This window comes from Oncorhynchus keta, chromosome 16 (assembly GCF_023373465.1).
Source record: "Oncorhynchus keta strain PuntledgeMale-10-30-2019 chromosome 16, Oket_V2, whole genome shotgun sequence".
NCBI lineage: Eukaryota > Metazoa > Chordata > Actinopteri > Salmoniformes > Salmonidae > Oncorhynchus > Oncorhynchus keta.
This window is the reverse complement of record NC_068436.1, coordinates 3519165-3533685: the sequence shown is the minus strand read 5'-3', so window position 1 is coordinate 3533685 and position 14521 is coordinate 3519165. Positions and strand designations below refer to the sequence as shown.

General features: G+C 42.1%; 1 protein-coding gene across 1 annotated transcript in view; it reads left to right on the top strand.

Moving 5' to 3' along the window:
• The first annotated feature begins 5282 nt into the window (after positions 1–5282).
• Positions 5283–14521, top strand: part of LOC127907881 (uncharacterized) — a 61798-nt gene continuing 52559 nt past the window's right edge. Inside the window, exon 1 of the mRNA XM_052464335.1 lies at positions 5283–5531. Within this exon, the coding sequence (XP_052320295.1) occupies positions 5283–5531 (249 nt within the window). The remainder of the gene's footprint in view (positions 5532–14521) is intronic.

Sequence of the window (14521 nt, the reverse complement as noted above, 5' to 3'; positions counted from 1 at the left end):
TCTATACTTACACAATGTAATGGTGAGTGGTGAGTGCGTTCGTTAAAAGCACTGTGTGTGTATTCATAACCTTGCCTACAAAACGAAAGGTTTTGAATGGATCAGTGGTTCACTAATTGGCTCGGTGTGATTCTTTTTTTGAAATGTATAGGAATGTTCTTGCAGCGTTCCTATGAAACGTGTCTAGAACATTAACGTGTTATAGTCTGAGAACACGGCAACCGTGTTCTGTGTACGTTTGGTGGAACGTCGATGGAATATTCGCCTAACACACAGAGAACTGGGCACATGAATGTTCTCGCAACGTTCCTTTGAAATGTGTCAAGAACGTCTGTGTCTCAAGTTCCGAGAACATGGTAACCAGTTCTATTTGACATTAAGGTAATGGTCTCTTGGAAACATTCCTTGCACAACACAGCAACATTCCTATGAACACATGAGCTAATGACCTAATGAGACTCTTAAGGGAGCATTCTCTAAAGTTGTGGGAATGTTTGTTGTTAGCTGGGATTGACCTATGGGGAATAGGGTGTCATTTGGGAAACAAGAAGCATATTGGCCCATATTGTCTGTGTGCCAACCTGTTTCAACTTAGACCAAAGTTAACTGCCTTATACTACAATGGTCCAATTCCACAATTCTAAAAAGTTTACTTTATAATTGGCACCTGTGGTGGGGTAGGCAGATAGTCCTGACTCGTGAGGTAATGGGGGTTGTCCGTAGGTTTGTACTCTGGCTCTCGTCTCTACCTGGATCTAAACTGTAATCCAAAATGCTATTATTTTCACAACCATAATTATTCCAGCTCATTTGATAAAGCAGGCCCACCTAGCACAAGGGGGGGCTGCCAGTAGTATGAATCAGAGACCAAGAAATTATGCACCATTATAATAAATATACCACAGAAAGACTTAATAATAGAGGGATGTAAGAGCCAAGAACAGCCTATCTTCCTTCCACGGTCATACCTACCTGTCACGCCTGCTCCCGCTCTTCCCCCCTGGCGCTCGAGGGTGCCAGGCTCCCCAGAATTACTCACTCCTGCCTCCATCATTACGCACACCTGCCCCCCGTCACGCACATCAGCGATTATTGGACTCACCTGGACTCAATCATCTCTGTCATTACCTCTGTCCCCCCCGCTCTGTTCCCCACTTCAGCATTGATTGTCATATACCCGTGTGCTGATGCTGTTCCTGTCTTGTTCCATGTCTGTTCCGATTAAATGTTTGACACCCCGTACCTGCTTCTCTACTCCAGTGTCGGTCCTTACACCTACCACAGCGTCCTTTACCTGCAAAGTTGGTGTAACTAGACTCTAAGTTGTTTAGGATAGTTTTGTTCCATCCTGATTTTACCCTGTTGTGTTACCCTGTTGTGTTACCCTGTTGTTACCCTGTTGTGTTACCCTGTTGTTACCCTGTTGTGTTACCCTGTTGTGTTACCCTGTTGTGTTACCCTGTTGTGTTACCCTGTTGTTACCCTGTTGTGTTACCCTGTTGTGTTACCCTGTTGTTACCCTGTTGTGTTACCCTGTTGTGTTACCCTGTTGTGTTACCCTGTTGTTACCCTGTTGTGTTACCCTGTTGTTACCCTGTTGTGTTACCCTGTTGTTACCCTGTTGTGTTACCCTGTTGTGTTACCCTGTTGTTACCCTGTTGTGTTACCCTGTTGTTACCCTGTTGTGTTACCCTGTTGTTACCCTGTTGTGTTACCCTGTTGTTACCCTGTTGTTACCCTGTTGTGTTACCCTGTTGTTACCCTGTTGTGTTACCCTGTTGTGTTACCCTGTTGTGTTACCCTGTTGTGTTACCCTGTTGTGTTACCCTGTTGTTACCCTGTTGTGTTACCCTGTTGTTACCCTGTTGTGTTACCCTGTTGTGTTACCCTGTTGTGTTACCCTGTTGTTACCCTGTTGTCACCCTGTTGTGTTACCCTGTTGTTACCCTGTTGTGTTACCCTGTTGTGTTACCCTGTTGTTACCCTGTTGTTACCCTGTTGTGTTACCCTGTTGTTACCCTGTTGTTACCCTGTTGTGTTACCCTGTTGTGTTACCCTGTTGTGTTACCCTGTTGTGTTACCCTGTTGTTACCCTGTTGTGTTACCCTGTTGTTACCCTGTTGTGTTACCCTGTTGTTACCCTGTTGTGTTACCCTGTTGTGTTACCCTGTTGTGTTACCCTGTTCTGTTGTTCTTTCATCATAGCGCTGTATTTCTCTATGTTGAGTCAAGCTTAACAGGCCACATACTAATTAGCGGAAAAACAAGGAGAGGGGACATAGTAGAGATTGTTTAAAGTTAATTTAACCTCCGAGGCCTTGCTGAAGACCAGGAAGAACAATGCCGACGTTAAACATTCTCCACTACGTCCAATCCCTCTTGTTTTCCCCGTAGAATGTAGAATACACTTTACTTTGTAGCACTGATTCTCATTATTGTACACAGCTCCTCATAAAAGAAAATGTTAACTACAGTGGGGTCCGAAATTATTCATATCCTTGATAAATATGAGCAAAAATGAATGTATAAAATTAGCAAAATGTCGATTTCGAGGTAAATGAACCATTTTATGGTGGATTATGATATATGCATCCGGTTATTGTCTTGCTGGAAGATCCACTTGCGGCCTAGTCTCATCCTCCTGGCAACCAGTTTTTTTGCTGAATTGTATTGGTACCGGGTAAAGTTCATGATGCTGTTGACCTTGACAAGGACCCCAGGACCAGTGGACATTAAAGATCCACCACCATATTTCACAGTAGGTTTGTGGTTCTTTTCTGCTCACGCATTCGCGTTTAGATGCCAAACCCACCACTGGGTGTGCGTGGCCAAAAGACCTCTATTTTCATGTCATCCAGCAAATGTAAACGCCTGGAGTTTGCTAAACGGCATTGGCACTTGGATTGGAACATGTGCATTGGTCAGATGACATGAAACTCGATTTTCAATCCATTCAGCAAACACCTTAGAAAAAGCTGTCAATTAAATGTGCAATCTGCATTTTGTTCTTGTCATTTTATGGAATGCTATATAGCCAACCCATTGATTCTTGAAGAATATAACCTATAAACGCCTCATGAGACCGTATATAAAACACAAGGACACTGATAACATGGGATATAAATCACTTTTCTTACGTGCCAAATGGCATCATATTCACTACAATGCAATACTTTTCCAAAGAGCCCTATGGGCCCCGGTCAAAAGTAGTTCACTATAATGAAAATGTCCCGTTTCCCGTCCCTGTATGTATCCATTCCACACTCTGAGTTCTGAGTTCCAAGCCAGTGTTCGTGGCGGCTAAAGCTGGTTCTATTAGCAGACTGCCTTAGCGCATGGCCCACCCGGTTTGAATGGGTCTTTTTAGCAATTAGCATCGATGCAGAGGAACACAAGGAGCTTTGACACTATGAAACGGCACTGCCAAACTACGGCACACACACACACACACACACACACACACACACACACACACACACACACACACACACACACACACACACACACACACACACACACACACACACACACACACACACACACACACACACACACACACACGCACACACACACACACACGGCAGTTAAATTGAGAGAGTTGGCGAATGGGAGAGGGCAGGAGAAAGAGTGAAGTTGGTGGAAATGGGGAAAATGAGGGGAAAAGAGGGAGAACGAGAGTGACAGTCAGATAGCATCATCAGAAAGAGGAAGAGGGACGAATCAGAGGAGGAGAGACGGAGGTAAAGGTAACAGTTGGCCTGTTATTGAGAATGTGTCACACAGATGACTGGGCATTCTAGTTGAGAGATGTCTGCTAGGCCTGCAGGTCACCTGTGGATATAAGATCCACAGCATTCATAAATATACAATGATCTGTCAAACTGCAGAAATGTATTACATTTAGGTACCAAAAAAAAATCCACAGAACTGCAATGCGTCAGGTCACTGTTCCTTCCCACTCTCAATGAGTATCTGGACAATTTCAGTTCATAGTGTATAGTGTTTATTTCAGAGTCGACATCTTTTTCAGTATCTTTACCATATATTCCATCAGTACCACATCGGAAACAAGCTAAACCACGTAACATGTTATCCTCTGGGATGTACTCAGTGACTGTGTTTACACAGCAGTGGTGTAAAGTACTTAAGTAAAAATACTTTAAAGTACTACTTAAGTATTAAAAAAAAAAAAATCTGGACTTTACTTTTTATATTTTTGACAACTTTTACATTTACTTCACTACATTCCTAAATAAAATAATGCACTTTTTACTCCATTCATTTTCCCAGACACCCAAAAGTACTCGTTACATTTTACATGCTTAGCAGGACAGGAAAATGGTCCAATTCACACACAACATATGGTCATCCCTTCTGCTTATGTTCTGGCGGACTCACTAAACACAAATGCCTTGTTTGTAAATAATGTCTGAGTGTTGGAGTGTGCCCCTGGCTATCCATACATTTTAAAAACAAGAGAATGGTGCCCCCTGCTTTGCTTAGTATAAGGAATTTGATACTTTTGAAACCTAAGTATATTTAGGACCAAAGACCTTTACTCAAGTAGTACTTTAGTGGGTGACTTTTACTTTTACTTGAGTAACTTTCTATTAAGGTTTCTGTACTTTTACTCAAGTATGACAATTGGGTACATGTTCCACCACTGTTACACAGGCAGCACAATTCTTTCTTTTTTCCAGTAATTGTTCTTTTGACCAATCACATCCGATCTTTTCACATCAGATTTTCTTTTAGGGCTGATTGGTCTGAAGAACAATTAGTGAAAAAAGAATTGGTCTGCCTGTCTAAACACAGCCACTGCATCTTGTTTTCCCTATCAATCAATCAATCAATCAATCAATCAATCAATGTATTATCTATTTCAGTATCTATTCCGATATCTATTTCAGTATCTCTTTCAGAATCTTTACTTATTTCAGTACCCATTTCAGTTTCCATTTGAGAATCTCCATCTATTTCAGTATCCATTTCAGAATCAGCATCTAATTTGACATTTCTTTACTTCTTTTACTTAGATGTTTAGGGGACTTTGAGCCGTTCTGGACCAGTTCCGACTGACATTTTGTTGTACAAAGTGCTCTGTGAAAATCGCAGGGTCAAGTGCCTTATCGTGCCAGAAAGTCCCACCTGTCTGCTTTCCTCTACCACTCTGTCAGTGGAGCTGACTTAAAGTGTCAGGTTTCACTCCCCACGAATTTAGTCGAATTTAAGTCGAATTTAAACACCATGTGGCACCATGAGAGGCATAGACAAAGTCGTGAATGAAGATCTCCCAGTGCAGCACCACGGACAGAGCCACCCACCTCAGCACAGGAGACAGGTGCGCTCACGTCAGCACCATGGACAGTGGCACTCAGGTCAGCATTGGCGAAGGCTGCATTACCTTCAGCACCAGGCCAACCAAAGCTCTGCTCACCCAACACAGCTGTACAGGATTACTAATCAGCACACCTGCAAGGCATTCTCTAATCAACGGACTGGCACAAGAGTGCAGGCTGGACCTCACTCAAGTAAAACAATTAGGGAGACACAGCGTGTCTACTCTCCCACTGTGTTTCGGGCTCTTGCCACAGACTCTGCTAGCGAGGCCATGCTGCTGCAAGAGACTACAGGTGCCGCAGTCTTTAACCAACCTCTTGTCTTAATGGCTTGTGGACTAGAGCGCCAGAGACACTAGAAGCTCAAGTAAAAGCAACTGAAACTTGAATGCTTTTGTTATGTGTTTACTCATTGCCGAATGTGTATTCGGGCACACCCCACTCTTCCTAACACCACCACTTTCTCTTGGTCACAGAGGGATGAAATCACTGTGTGTGTGTAAACTGAAGTTGTAACGACTCTGAAGACACTCGAATTGTGTCTCTGCGTCGCTCAGAGGAGATTTGACCGAAAATTATCTGTCAGTTATATCATGGAGCCAAATTTGTACTGTCACTAAATATCATATTTATGTTACAGTTATACGAAAGGTGAAATCTTATAGTAAGTCATTTGGAATTAGATTTTTTACTATATTTAGAAAGCATTTCAGTCATTTCAAATCCTATTTTGTTGAGTAGGGGAAAAAATCATATACATTTTGACATTTTCATAATATTTGTGCTTGAGCTTGTGTCCTCAAAAGTGAGTACACCTCAGCCATTTATAACTTATGTTTTCCAGAAAGGAGAGCTATGCAGCATTACTATTTATTATTTATTGCCATCTCGTTAAAACAAATGACTTTTGGGTAAGTCTATTAAAGCAGAAATCTACATTTTTGACTTCACGTTTTGACCTCTTGTGACGATCCAAAATTCCTCATTCCTGCCATCATTCATGTACACTATTTCAATTGTGTTTAGTTTTTTGCTTGGCTTTTGTCAAATATTGGCAGTCTCAACTTCTCTGTCTTTGGACCTGACCCAGGAACCCCCCCCCATTAACAGCTTTTATTTTATCATCCCTCACTTCTACTTTGTCAATGCATTCCAATGGACATCTGAAACGCACATGGTTAAACAAAAAGGGAAGTAAAACCTCCATTGGGATCCATTGAAATGTGCCATCATGCAGTCGTGCGTCATGAATGATACGTTTCAACTGAATCCAATGGAAGTGTTTCCTTTTTTCCCTTCTGTCCCTGCAGTCGTGCGTCATGAATGTAACTCCTGTGAATGAGGGTGAGAAGAGGCCGACATCACACACAGACTACCGGTTAAGTAGCACTGAGTGGTTGGAAGAGGTGGGCTGTGATTGTGCGTGTGTGGAGTGGGTGAGAATGCACTTTGGTGTTGAAAGTTCACTTCATTACGTTCTAAAATACATTTTACTGAGACAAATAGGATTCTTCGTGTTCTGAATCGTTCGTTGAGGTCTTTCACAAACATATTAACATTACATCCTAAAAGTTGGATTTGGTAAACTAATTATAATCACCTAGCTCTGTTGACATATCGGTGCAGGTCTCTCGTAACAACTTTTGGGGATTTGACATTTTGTGGTGATTGTTGGCAAAAAGCTAAAATAACATGACACGAGCTAAATGAATCGTGAATGGATTTGAAAATGGAAAGCTTGGTAGACGCTCAGTGCTCCGTTGACATTTCACAGAGATACTTTTGTTTTTGTGTGAAATCTCGGGGAAAAAAACTGGAATTTCAAATGAATATGAAAAGTGCATACTAAAATAGAGAAATTAACACAGCGTCAGATAGGCCCACACACATAGAAATATAATTACTAGATCTAGATGGTACAAAGCCCCTCAGCCCATGTATGGCAATCTGACCCCCCTCCGCCCCAAGCCAAGAAATTCAACACACACGGACTCTGATAAATAGCTAATATTCATGTCAAAGGCCGGGGCTATTTTTGGGTACGGCCTTTGCCTCGCTCCACCCAGACAGGCTGAGATAAAAGAGAGGATATAGGAGACAGGCGTGTCTTGGGGTTTTACTTATTAAGCTGTCGAGTGCCCCTTAGATATCATTCAGGATTGATTGTGTGTGTGGGTGGGTGCGCACGTGTGTGTGTGTGAGGTGGTGTGTGTGTGTGTGCGTGTGTGTGTGTGTGTGTGTGTGTGTGTGTGTGTGTGTGTGTGTGTGTGTGTGTGTGTGTGTGTGTGTGTGTGTGTGTGTGTGTGTGTGTGTGTGTGTGTGTGTGTGTGTGTGTGTGTGTGTGTGTGTGTGTGTGCGTGTGTGTGTGTGTAAGATACCATGCAGCCCAGCTCCCGCACTGATGAAGTGGCCCTCTGCCTCTTCTCTTGACAGACAGATGGCATGTGTCTCTGAGAGGGATCCTCTGGAGCTGCCCTTGCAGCTTCTGATTAAAAGTCGGATTTAAATCCAGGGGTGTTGGAGTAATAAAAAATGATCCACAAAAGAGTGAACAGCTGGAAGATGTACCATCACCGTGGACACCACTGGGTTCCTTTATTAGAGTATCTGCGTCTCAAATAGCACCTTATCTCCTAAATTGTGTGGGCCCTGGTCGAAAGTAGTATAGTATATAGGGAATGAGGTGCCATTTAGGACACTTGTTAAAGTGTCAGTCTTGTTTGCTGGCCAACTTTTTATCTCCAATCATGAAATGCTTCATTACACTAGATGGGTGTCTGAGACTGTCCCAAGTGCTTTTAAAAATATTTTCTTGGATCACAATTCAGAGATTAAAAAAAACTTGCATCAACTGTCACGTCATTCTAAGCTATAGGTATTGATTTTAATGTATTCTGCTTATATGGTCGCACACATACGCGTCATTGGAACATATACAGATGTATGTGACTTGTTCATGTAAATGCAGCCTCCTTCAGTCATGTCAGTCCTCCTTTTGATACTTTGTGACATGTTATCTTAACGTAATGTAAAATGTAATGTAGGTCTTCAGAATGCAAAAAGTGACTGATGTGTAAAATTGACAATCCCTGTCTAAAAGTGACTGATGTGTTCAAATCCCTGTCTAAAAGTGACTGATGTGTTCAATCCCTGTCTAAAAGTGACTGATGTGTTAAATCCCTGTCTAAAAGTGACTGATGTGTTAAATCCCTGTCTAAAAGTGACTGATGTGTTCAATCCCTGTCTAAAAGTGACTGATGTGTTCAATCCCTGTCTAAAAGTGACTGATGTGTAAAATCCCTCTCTAAAAGTGACTGATGTGCTAAAATACTGTGTTAAATAAAAGTGACTGGTGTGTTAAATCCCTGTCTAAAAGTGACTGATGTGTAAAACTGATGTGTTAAATCCTGTCTAAAAGTGACTGATGTGTAAAATCCCTGTCTAAAAGTGACTGATGTGTTAAATCCCTGTCTAAAAGTGACTGATGTGTTAAATCCCTGTCTAAAAGTGACTGATGTGTTAAATCCCTGTCTAAAAGTGACTGATGTGTAAAATCCCTGTCTAAAAGTGACTGATGTGTTAAATCCCTGTCTAAAAGTGACTGATGTGTTCAATCCCTGTCTAAAAGTGACTGATGTGTTCAATCCCTGTCTAAAAGTGACTGATGTGTTAAATCCCTGTCTAAAAGTGACTGATGTGTTAAATCCCTGTCTAAAAGTGACTGATGTGTTAAATCCCTGTCTAAAAGTGACTGATGTGTTAAATCCCTGTCTAAAAGTGACTGATGTGTTCAATCCCTGTCTAAAAGTGACTGATGTGTTAAATCCCTGTCTAAAAGTGACTGATGTGTAAAATCCCTGTCTAAAAGTGACTGATGTGTTCAATCCCTGTCTAAAAGTGAAGAGAAACAACAGCTGGCCAGTGCCCGTTATCAAATCAACCCTTTTTATGCTCTCACCCCTTTCATGGATCAGATGATGACCTTCTCATCAAAGCAGATGAACACAAAGCTTTGATGTCTCGGACATCAGTCTCAGTGTGCGACAGTTCCTTATGATCTTGAATACATTGTGGCGTTTTTGGCTGATCAGCTGGGGGTCTGTGTCAGCGAAATGGCACCTGTGGGGAGGAGAGATATGAAAACGGTGATGAAAAATAGATGATGGCGAAATAGAAGTCAGACAGCCACAGCTGTTGCTCCAGGTTAGTTGGTCTTTGGTCAAACCTAAAGTGTGAATATCCAGGATATCTATACATCCCGAGCCCACATATGAAGAGCCCCTATATAACTGTAAAGTGATGAAGCGGTGCACTTAAAAAGGCGGACAATGATGTTTCGTTATACAAATGATTTTGGTGGCGAGAAAAGTCTAATTAGCTGTTTCTAGTCGCGGATAGGGTGGCGTCAAAAATGAATATTTATGAGTGGAGGTGAAGGATTAACTAAACAGTTTTTGGAGAAAAATATAAGGAGCAATAAATTATGAACTGGGACATACAGATTTGAAGTGTTTGGTCTTGGGTACGCATTTGGGGCCCATTCAATCAAAACAGTTATAACTGGAACATTCAACCAAAACTGTTTTGATTGTGATACTATGAAAGCGTTGCTGTGTACAGCAATAAACCATATTTCAATTCAGTTTCTCTTTGTAAACAATGTTTTGTTGAGACCATACAGGGGCAAGAAGAATCTTTCTAACTTATTCCTGGAAACCACGTTACCGAAGTTGATTGGATAGGCGTCTTGTTGCGCACTTTGCAACAGAAAAGTAACAGGTGTTTAGATGTCGAACAGAATGTGTCAAAATGAAGACGTGCAAAATGTTATACACAGCTAATGGAGAGGACAACAACATGCAATTTGCTGTGAAACGATTTATGCCAGTGTGAAAGAGATTGGCTTTCATCTTTTTAAGCAGCCTAGGCTGCCAACACTGCATTCACTGGCTAATGTGTGAACAGCTTTAGGCTTCTGGCTTTTCTGGCTTCCTCTGCTTTTAAAGTTCTTGTTTCAGGGGGGAAGAAAATGGTTTAAGACTCGACGTGTTGGTGGATCTCTGCTTGCACCTTGTCCATTACGTGCTTTTAACGCTAAAACTTCAAGCCTCTTATGTAAACAGAATCGTTGCGCAGGGTTACCAGTGGCAGACTTGCTTCAGTCACCACACTTCCTTTATTCACTAATGGGTTCCTCTCTATCGACGACCAAACAGGTTTTAATTCACTCTGGTAGAACGAGGTGAGACTACCCCTCCTGTCTGCTCGTTCTCACATCTCTGTCCATGTCTTCAAAGAGCCACTGATCAAAACCATGGCTTTATTTTTGATTTTTTTTTACAGTCCTCTCCTCTTCTCCCATTACTCGCTCTCCCTCAAGGGACAGAACCGCCTCACTCCTCTATTTGTTGAAGTGTTTCATCTTGGGCTGATGTCCCAGGGAAGCAGGCAGCGAAAGCTTAACTGTTTACCTTCCCTGTTTATTTGCTCTTGAAGTGTGTGAGGACTGTGCACCCTATCGTTCGCACCCTCCCACTCGTACGGGATGCCTCTGGGACACAGTGAGGGTTCGAGGGTTAAGTCAAAGCTTGTGGGAACCGTCTCGAGTAAAGCATTCCCTTCCTCTCAGATTACATTATTTAACGCCGCAGGGCTTACTGGAGATGTCCCCTGTCTTTGATGGTGAAGTACGAAGTTGTGTTCTGATAAAGCTTTCTTATCTTGTCTATGTAGAGGATGTACATGCAGCAAATGTGTGTGCCGGTATAGCAGCCATCTCCACTCTTACATACACACAAACCCTGATCTCCGTAGCTTCCCCACCCCAACAAAAGTGGCATAGTCTGCAAAATGAATTACGTCCAATTCATTTATGTCACCATTCTCTCTAACATCCAGCAGAGAATGTATAGCTGGACAGAGGGGCTCTAATTCAAGCCTATGTGATTCCTCTGTAAAATGATCTGCATTATATTCTGTTGAAATGGCTTGGAAAGGAGGACAGGGCACATGAAGTGAATTGATGTTGTGACCTGCAATCATGTATCCTTTGTCTAACCCCCTATCAGTTCAGTGGCCAGATGTTATCTCTGTGTGTGTGCCACCACCTAAAAAGGAGTGATCAGGACAAAATCCATGGCAACCAATGTCCCAAGATGATTGGAAATGCATAACTTCTCCTTTAATTCACACCAGTGATTGTTGATTTGCAATTGTGGATGGAGAGCATGAATTTAGATGGAGATGTTCAGTAAAAAAAAAAAATAGTGACACAAGTGACACTGATTAAAGTGACATCCAAGGCGATGTGAAATCAAATCAAATGTTAGTGGTCGCATACACATATTCAGTAGATGTTATTGCGGGTGTAGCAAGATGCTTCTAACCAAAGTTGCTTAGGAGTCAGAAACAGAGTGGCCATGTCTATCAGCGTCATCTTGTCTATGAAAATAGTGTATAGATTGTTTATATAGAGTCATGTTTCCACAATATGCAGAAGCAACAGAAATATCCATCACTGGCAGGTTATGATGGTTTTCGGCAGTCCCTGAGGCAAACCCAAGCAATCGTACGACATGTTTCTTCAGGCCTCATACACAAGCAGTTCAATTAATGTCAACAATCAGGGAATCGCTGAAAACTGGGCAGACATGCTTATCCGTTCCAAACCTCAGCTGGTCTGAGAAAAGAGGACTGGGCATGAAGCGCTGTTGCAAATCTGAGCTATTTTATGATTTCCGGATGAAAAATTGCGCTGACAGAACACACAGGGACAAATCATTTAACACTTTGGGTAGAGATGGAGACATGCCAGGAAAAATTGTAATTGGGCAAACACCTGTTGATCATGAGATTGGGTGTTATCACGGTGTTCTGAGACTAGAGTTAAATCTGCGGGAGTTTGATTTATCACCCTTCACCTCACTCTCAGGACACAGTTTATTTCGGCGTCCCAAATGGCACCCTTTTCCCTATATAGTGCAGTACTTTTGACCAGGGCTCATAGGCTCTGCTCAAAAGTAGTGCTCTATTTAGGAATATAGTGCCACTAGGGATGCAGCCTCTGTTTCTTATGTCAGGAGTGTATTTAATGCGCAATGGCCGTTTGTATAGAACATCTGTGTTTAATGACGTCCATTCGCTGCTACCATGCGGCACAGCAGAGACACCTGCAACGTGAAAGATGACTCCCAAAACCTGCTATATAACCTTCTGTCTCTCGTGTACCTCACCTGTCAAATAATGACATTTGTCAATTGTCAAACAATGACACTTATTTTATTTTTTCCAGTAACGTCCTGTCGGGCAGCTCAGGTGTTTCCTGAGAAGCAGGGACAGCTGTTTCTCTGAAATTAGAGTCCGTATGGAATTAGGTTCATTTTGTGTTCAGACTGACATTGACAGACCTTTGAAAGCGTCGACCACTGCACACCGTAACCCAATAGGAACAACACATTAGAGGGGCATTTTAAAATGCCAATCTTGGCTAAAAATGTGTTCAGACGATTTTTTGTTTGTTTAATGTCTTCGAGAAAACTAAGAGCACTGATTACTTGAATCATCCTGATCCTCATCCTAAGTTCTGTATCTCAATTACGTGTTTGTGTTTCATCTCTCTTTGTCTATCTCCGTCTCTGATAATGTCAACCCCTCTTCATAGTAATTAGTTCAGTGACAGTGATTAAGAGACATATGCAAAGTTACAATTATCTAGCATCTTGCTTATGGCTCTCAGACGATACAGTATATTTACCAGGGTGGCATTGCCCCCCATGGCCTTCTCACACACACACACACGCAAACACAGTCACTCACACACACCGTCACCCCCGCCCACTTCCTAGCACACACAGACTGACAGATCCTCTGCTTGACTGAGTGTTGGGTGAGTATGTCACCTGTCTCAGTGGTCTAGGGTGGCAGGTAGCCTAGCGGTTAGAGCATTGGGCCAGCATACCTGAGCAGTTTGAATACCTGAGCAGACAATGTTAAAGATCTGTTGATGTGCTCTTGACCCTCATTTGTTCCAGGGGTGCTGTACTACTATGACTGACCCTGTAAAACAACACAATTCACTGCTCCTATCATACTACTATGACTGACCCTGTAAAACAACACATTTCACTGCTCCTATCATACTACTATGACTGACCGTGTAAAACAACACATTTCACTGCTCCTATCATACTACTATGACTGACCGTGTAAAACAACACATTTCACTGCACCTATCATACTACTATGACTGACCCTGTAAAACAACACATTTCACTGCTCCTATCATACTACTATGACTGACCCTGTAAAACAACACATTTCACTGCTCCTATCATACTACTATGACTGACCCTGTAAAACAACACATTTCACTGCACCTATCATACTACTATGACTGACCCTGTAAAACAACACATTTCACTGCACCTATCATACTACTATGACTGACCCTGTAAAACAACACATTTCACTGCACCTATCATACTACTATGACTGACCCTGTAAAACAACACATTTCACTGCGAAAAGAGACCAGGCCATTTAAAAAGGAAAAGATCCTTGGCTGTGGATGAGAGCACCGACATTTCTGACATTGCCCAGTATCATACTACTATGACTGACCCTGTAAAACAACACATTTCACTGCTCCTGTCATACTACTATGACTGACCCTGTAAAACAACACATTTCACTGCTCCTATCTGGTTCATGACACAGATGGCGGTGCTCTAAGCTCTGCTTTGTCTGAGGTAGATATTAATAATGATAGCACTTTATTACCAACTATAGCGTGCAAACAACTTGGGGTTTGTGATTAGGGTTGAGAAATATGACTATGAACTGTTAAGTAGTAATGACAGGTGTGTGTGTGTGTGTGTGTGTGTGTGTGTGTGTGTGTGTGTGTGTGTGTGTGTGTGTGTGTGTGTGTGTGTGTGTGTGGCTACTGATGGTGCCTTGAATACCGGTTTCTTTCATTTAATGTTCATGTTATGGGGATTTTTATATAAAGGAAATTTGTCTTTTGTGTCTGTTGAAAATTAAAGATTACTGACAGAGCCATAAGAAAATATTGCTTTATTTATCGCCGGCACGTGATTTATGAGAGTACGTGGCAGGGGGTGTCTACAGCATGTGCGTGCCGTGCGCTCATGTGTGAGTGTGTGGAGGTCACGAGGTTAAGGTTG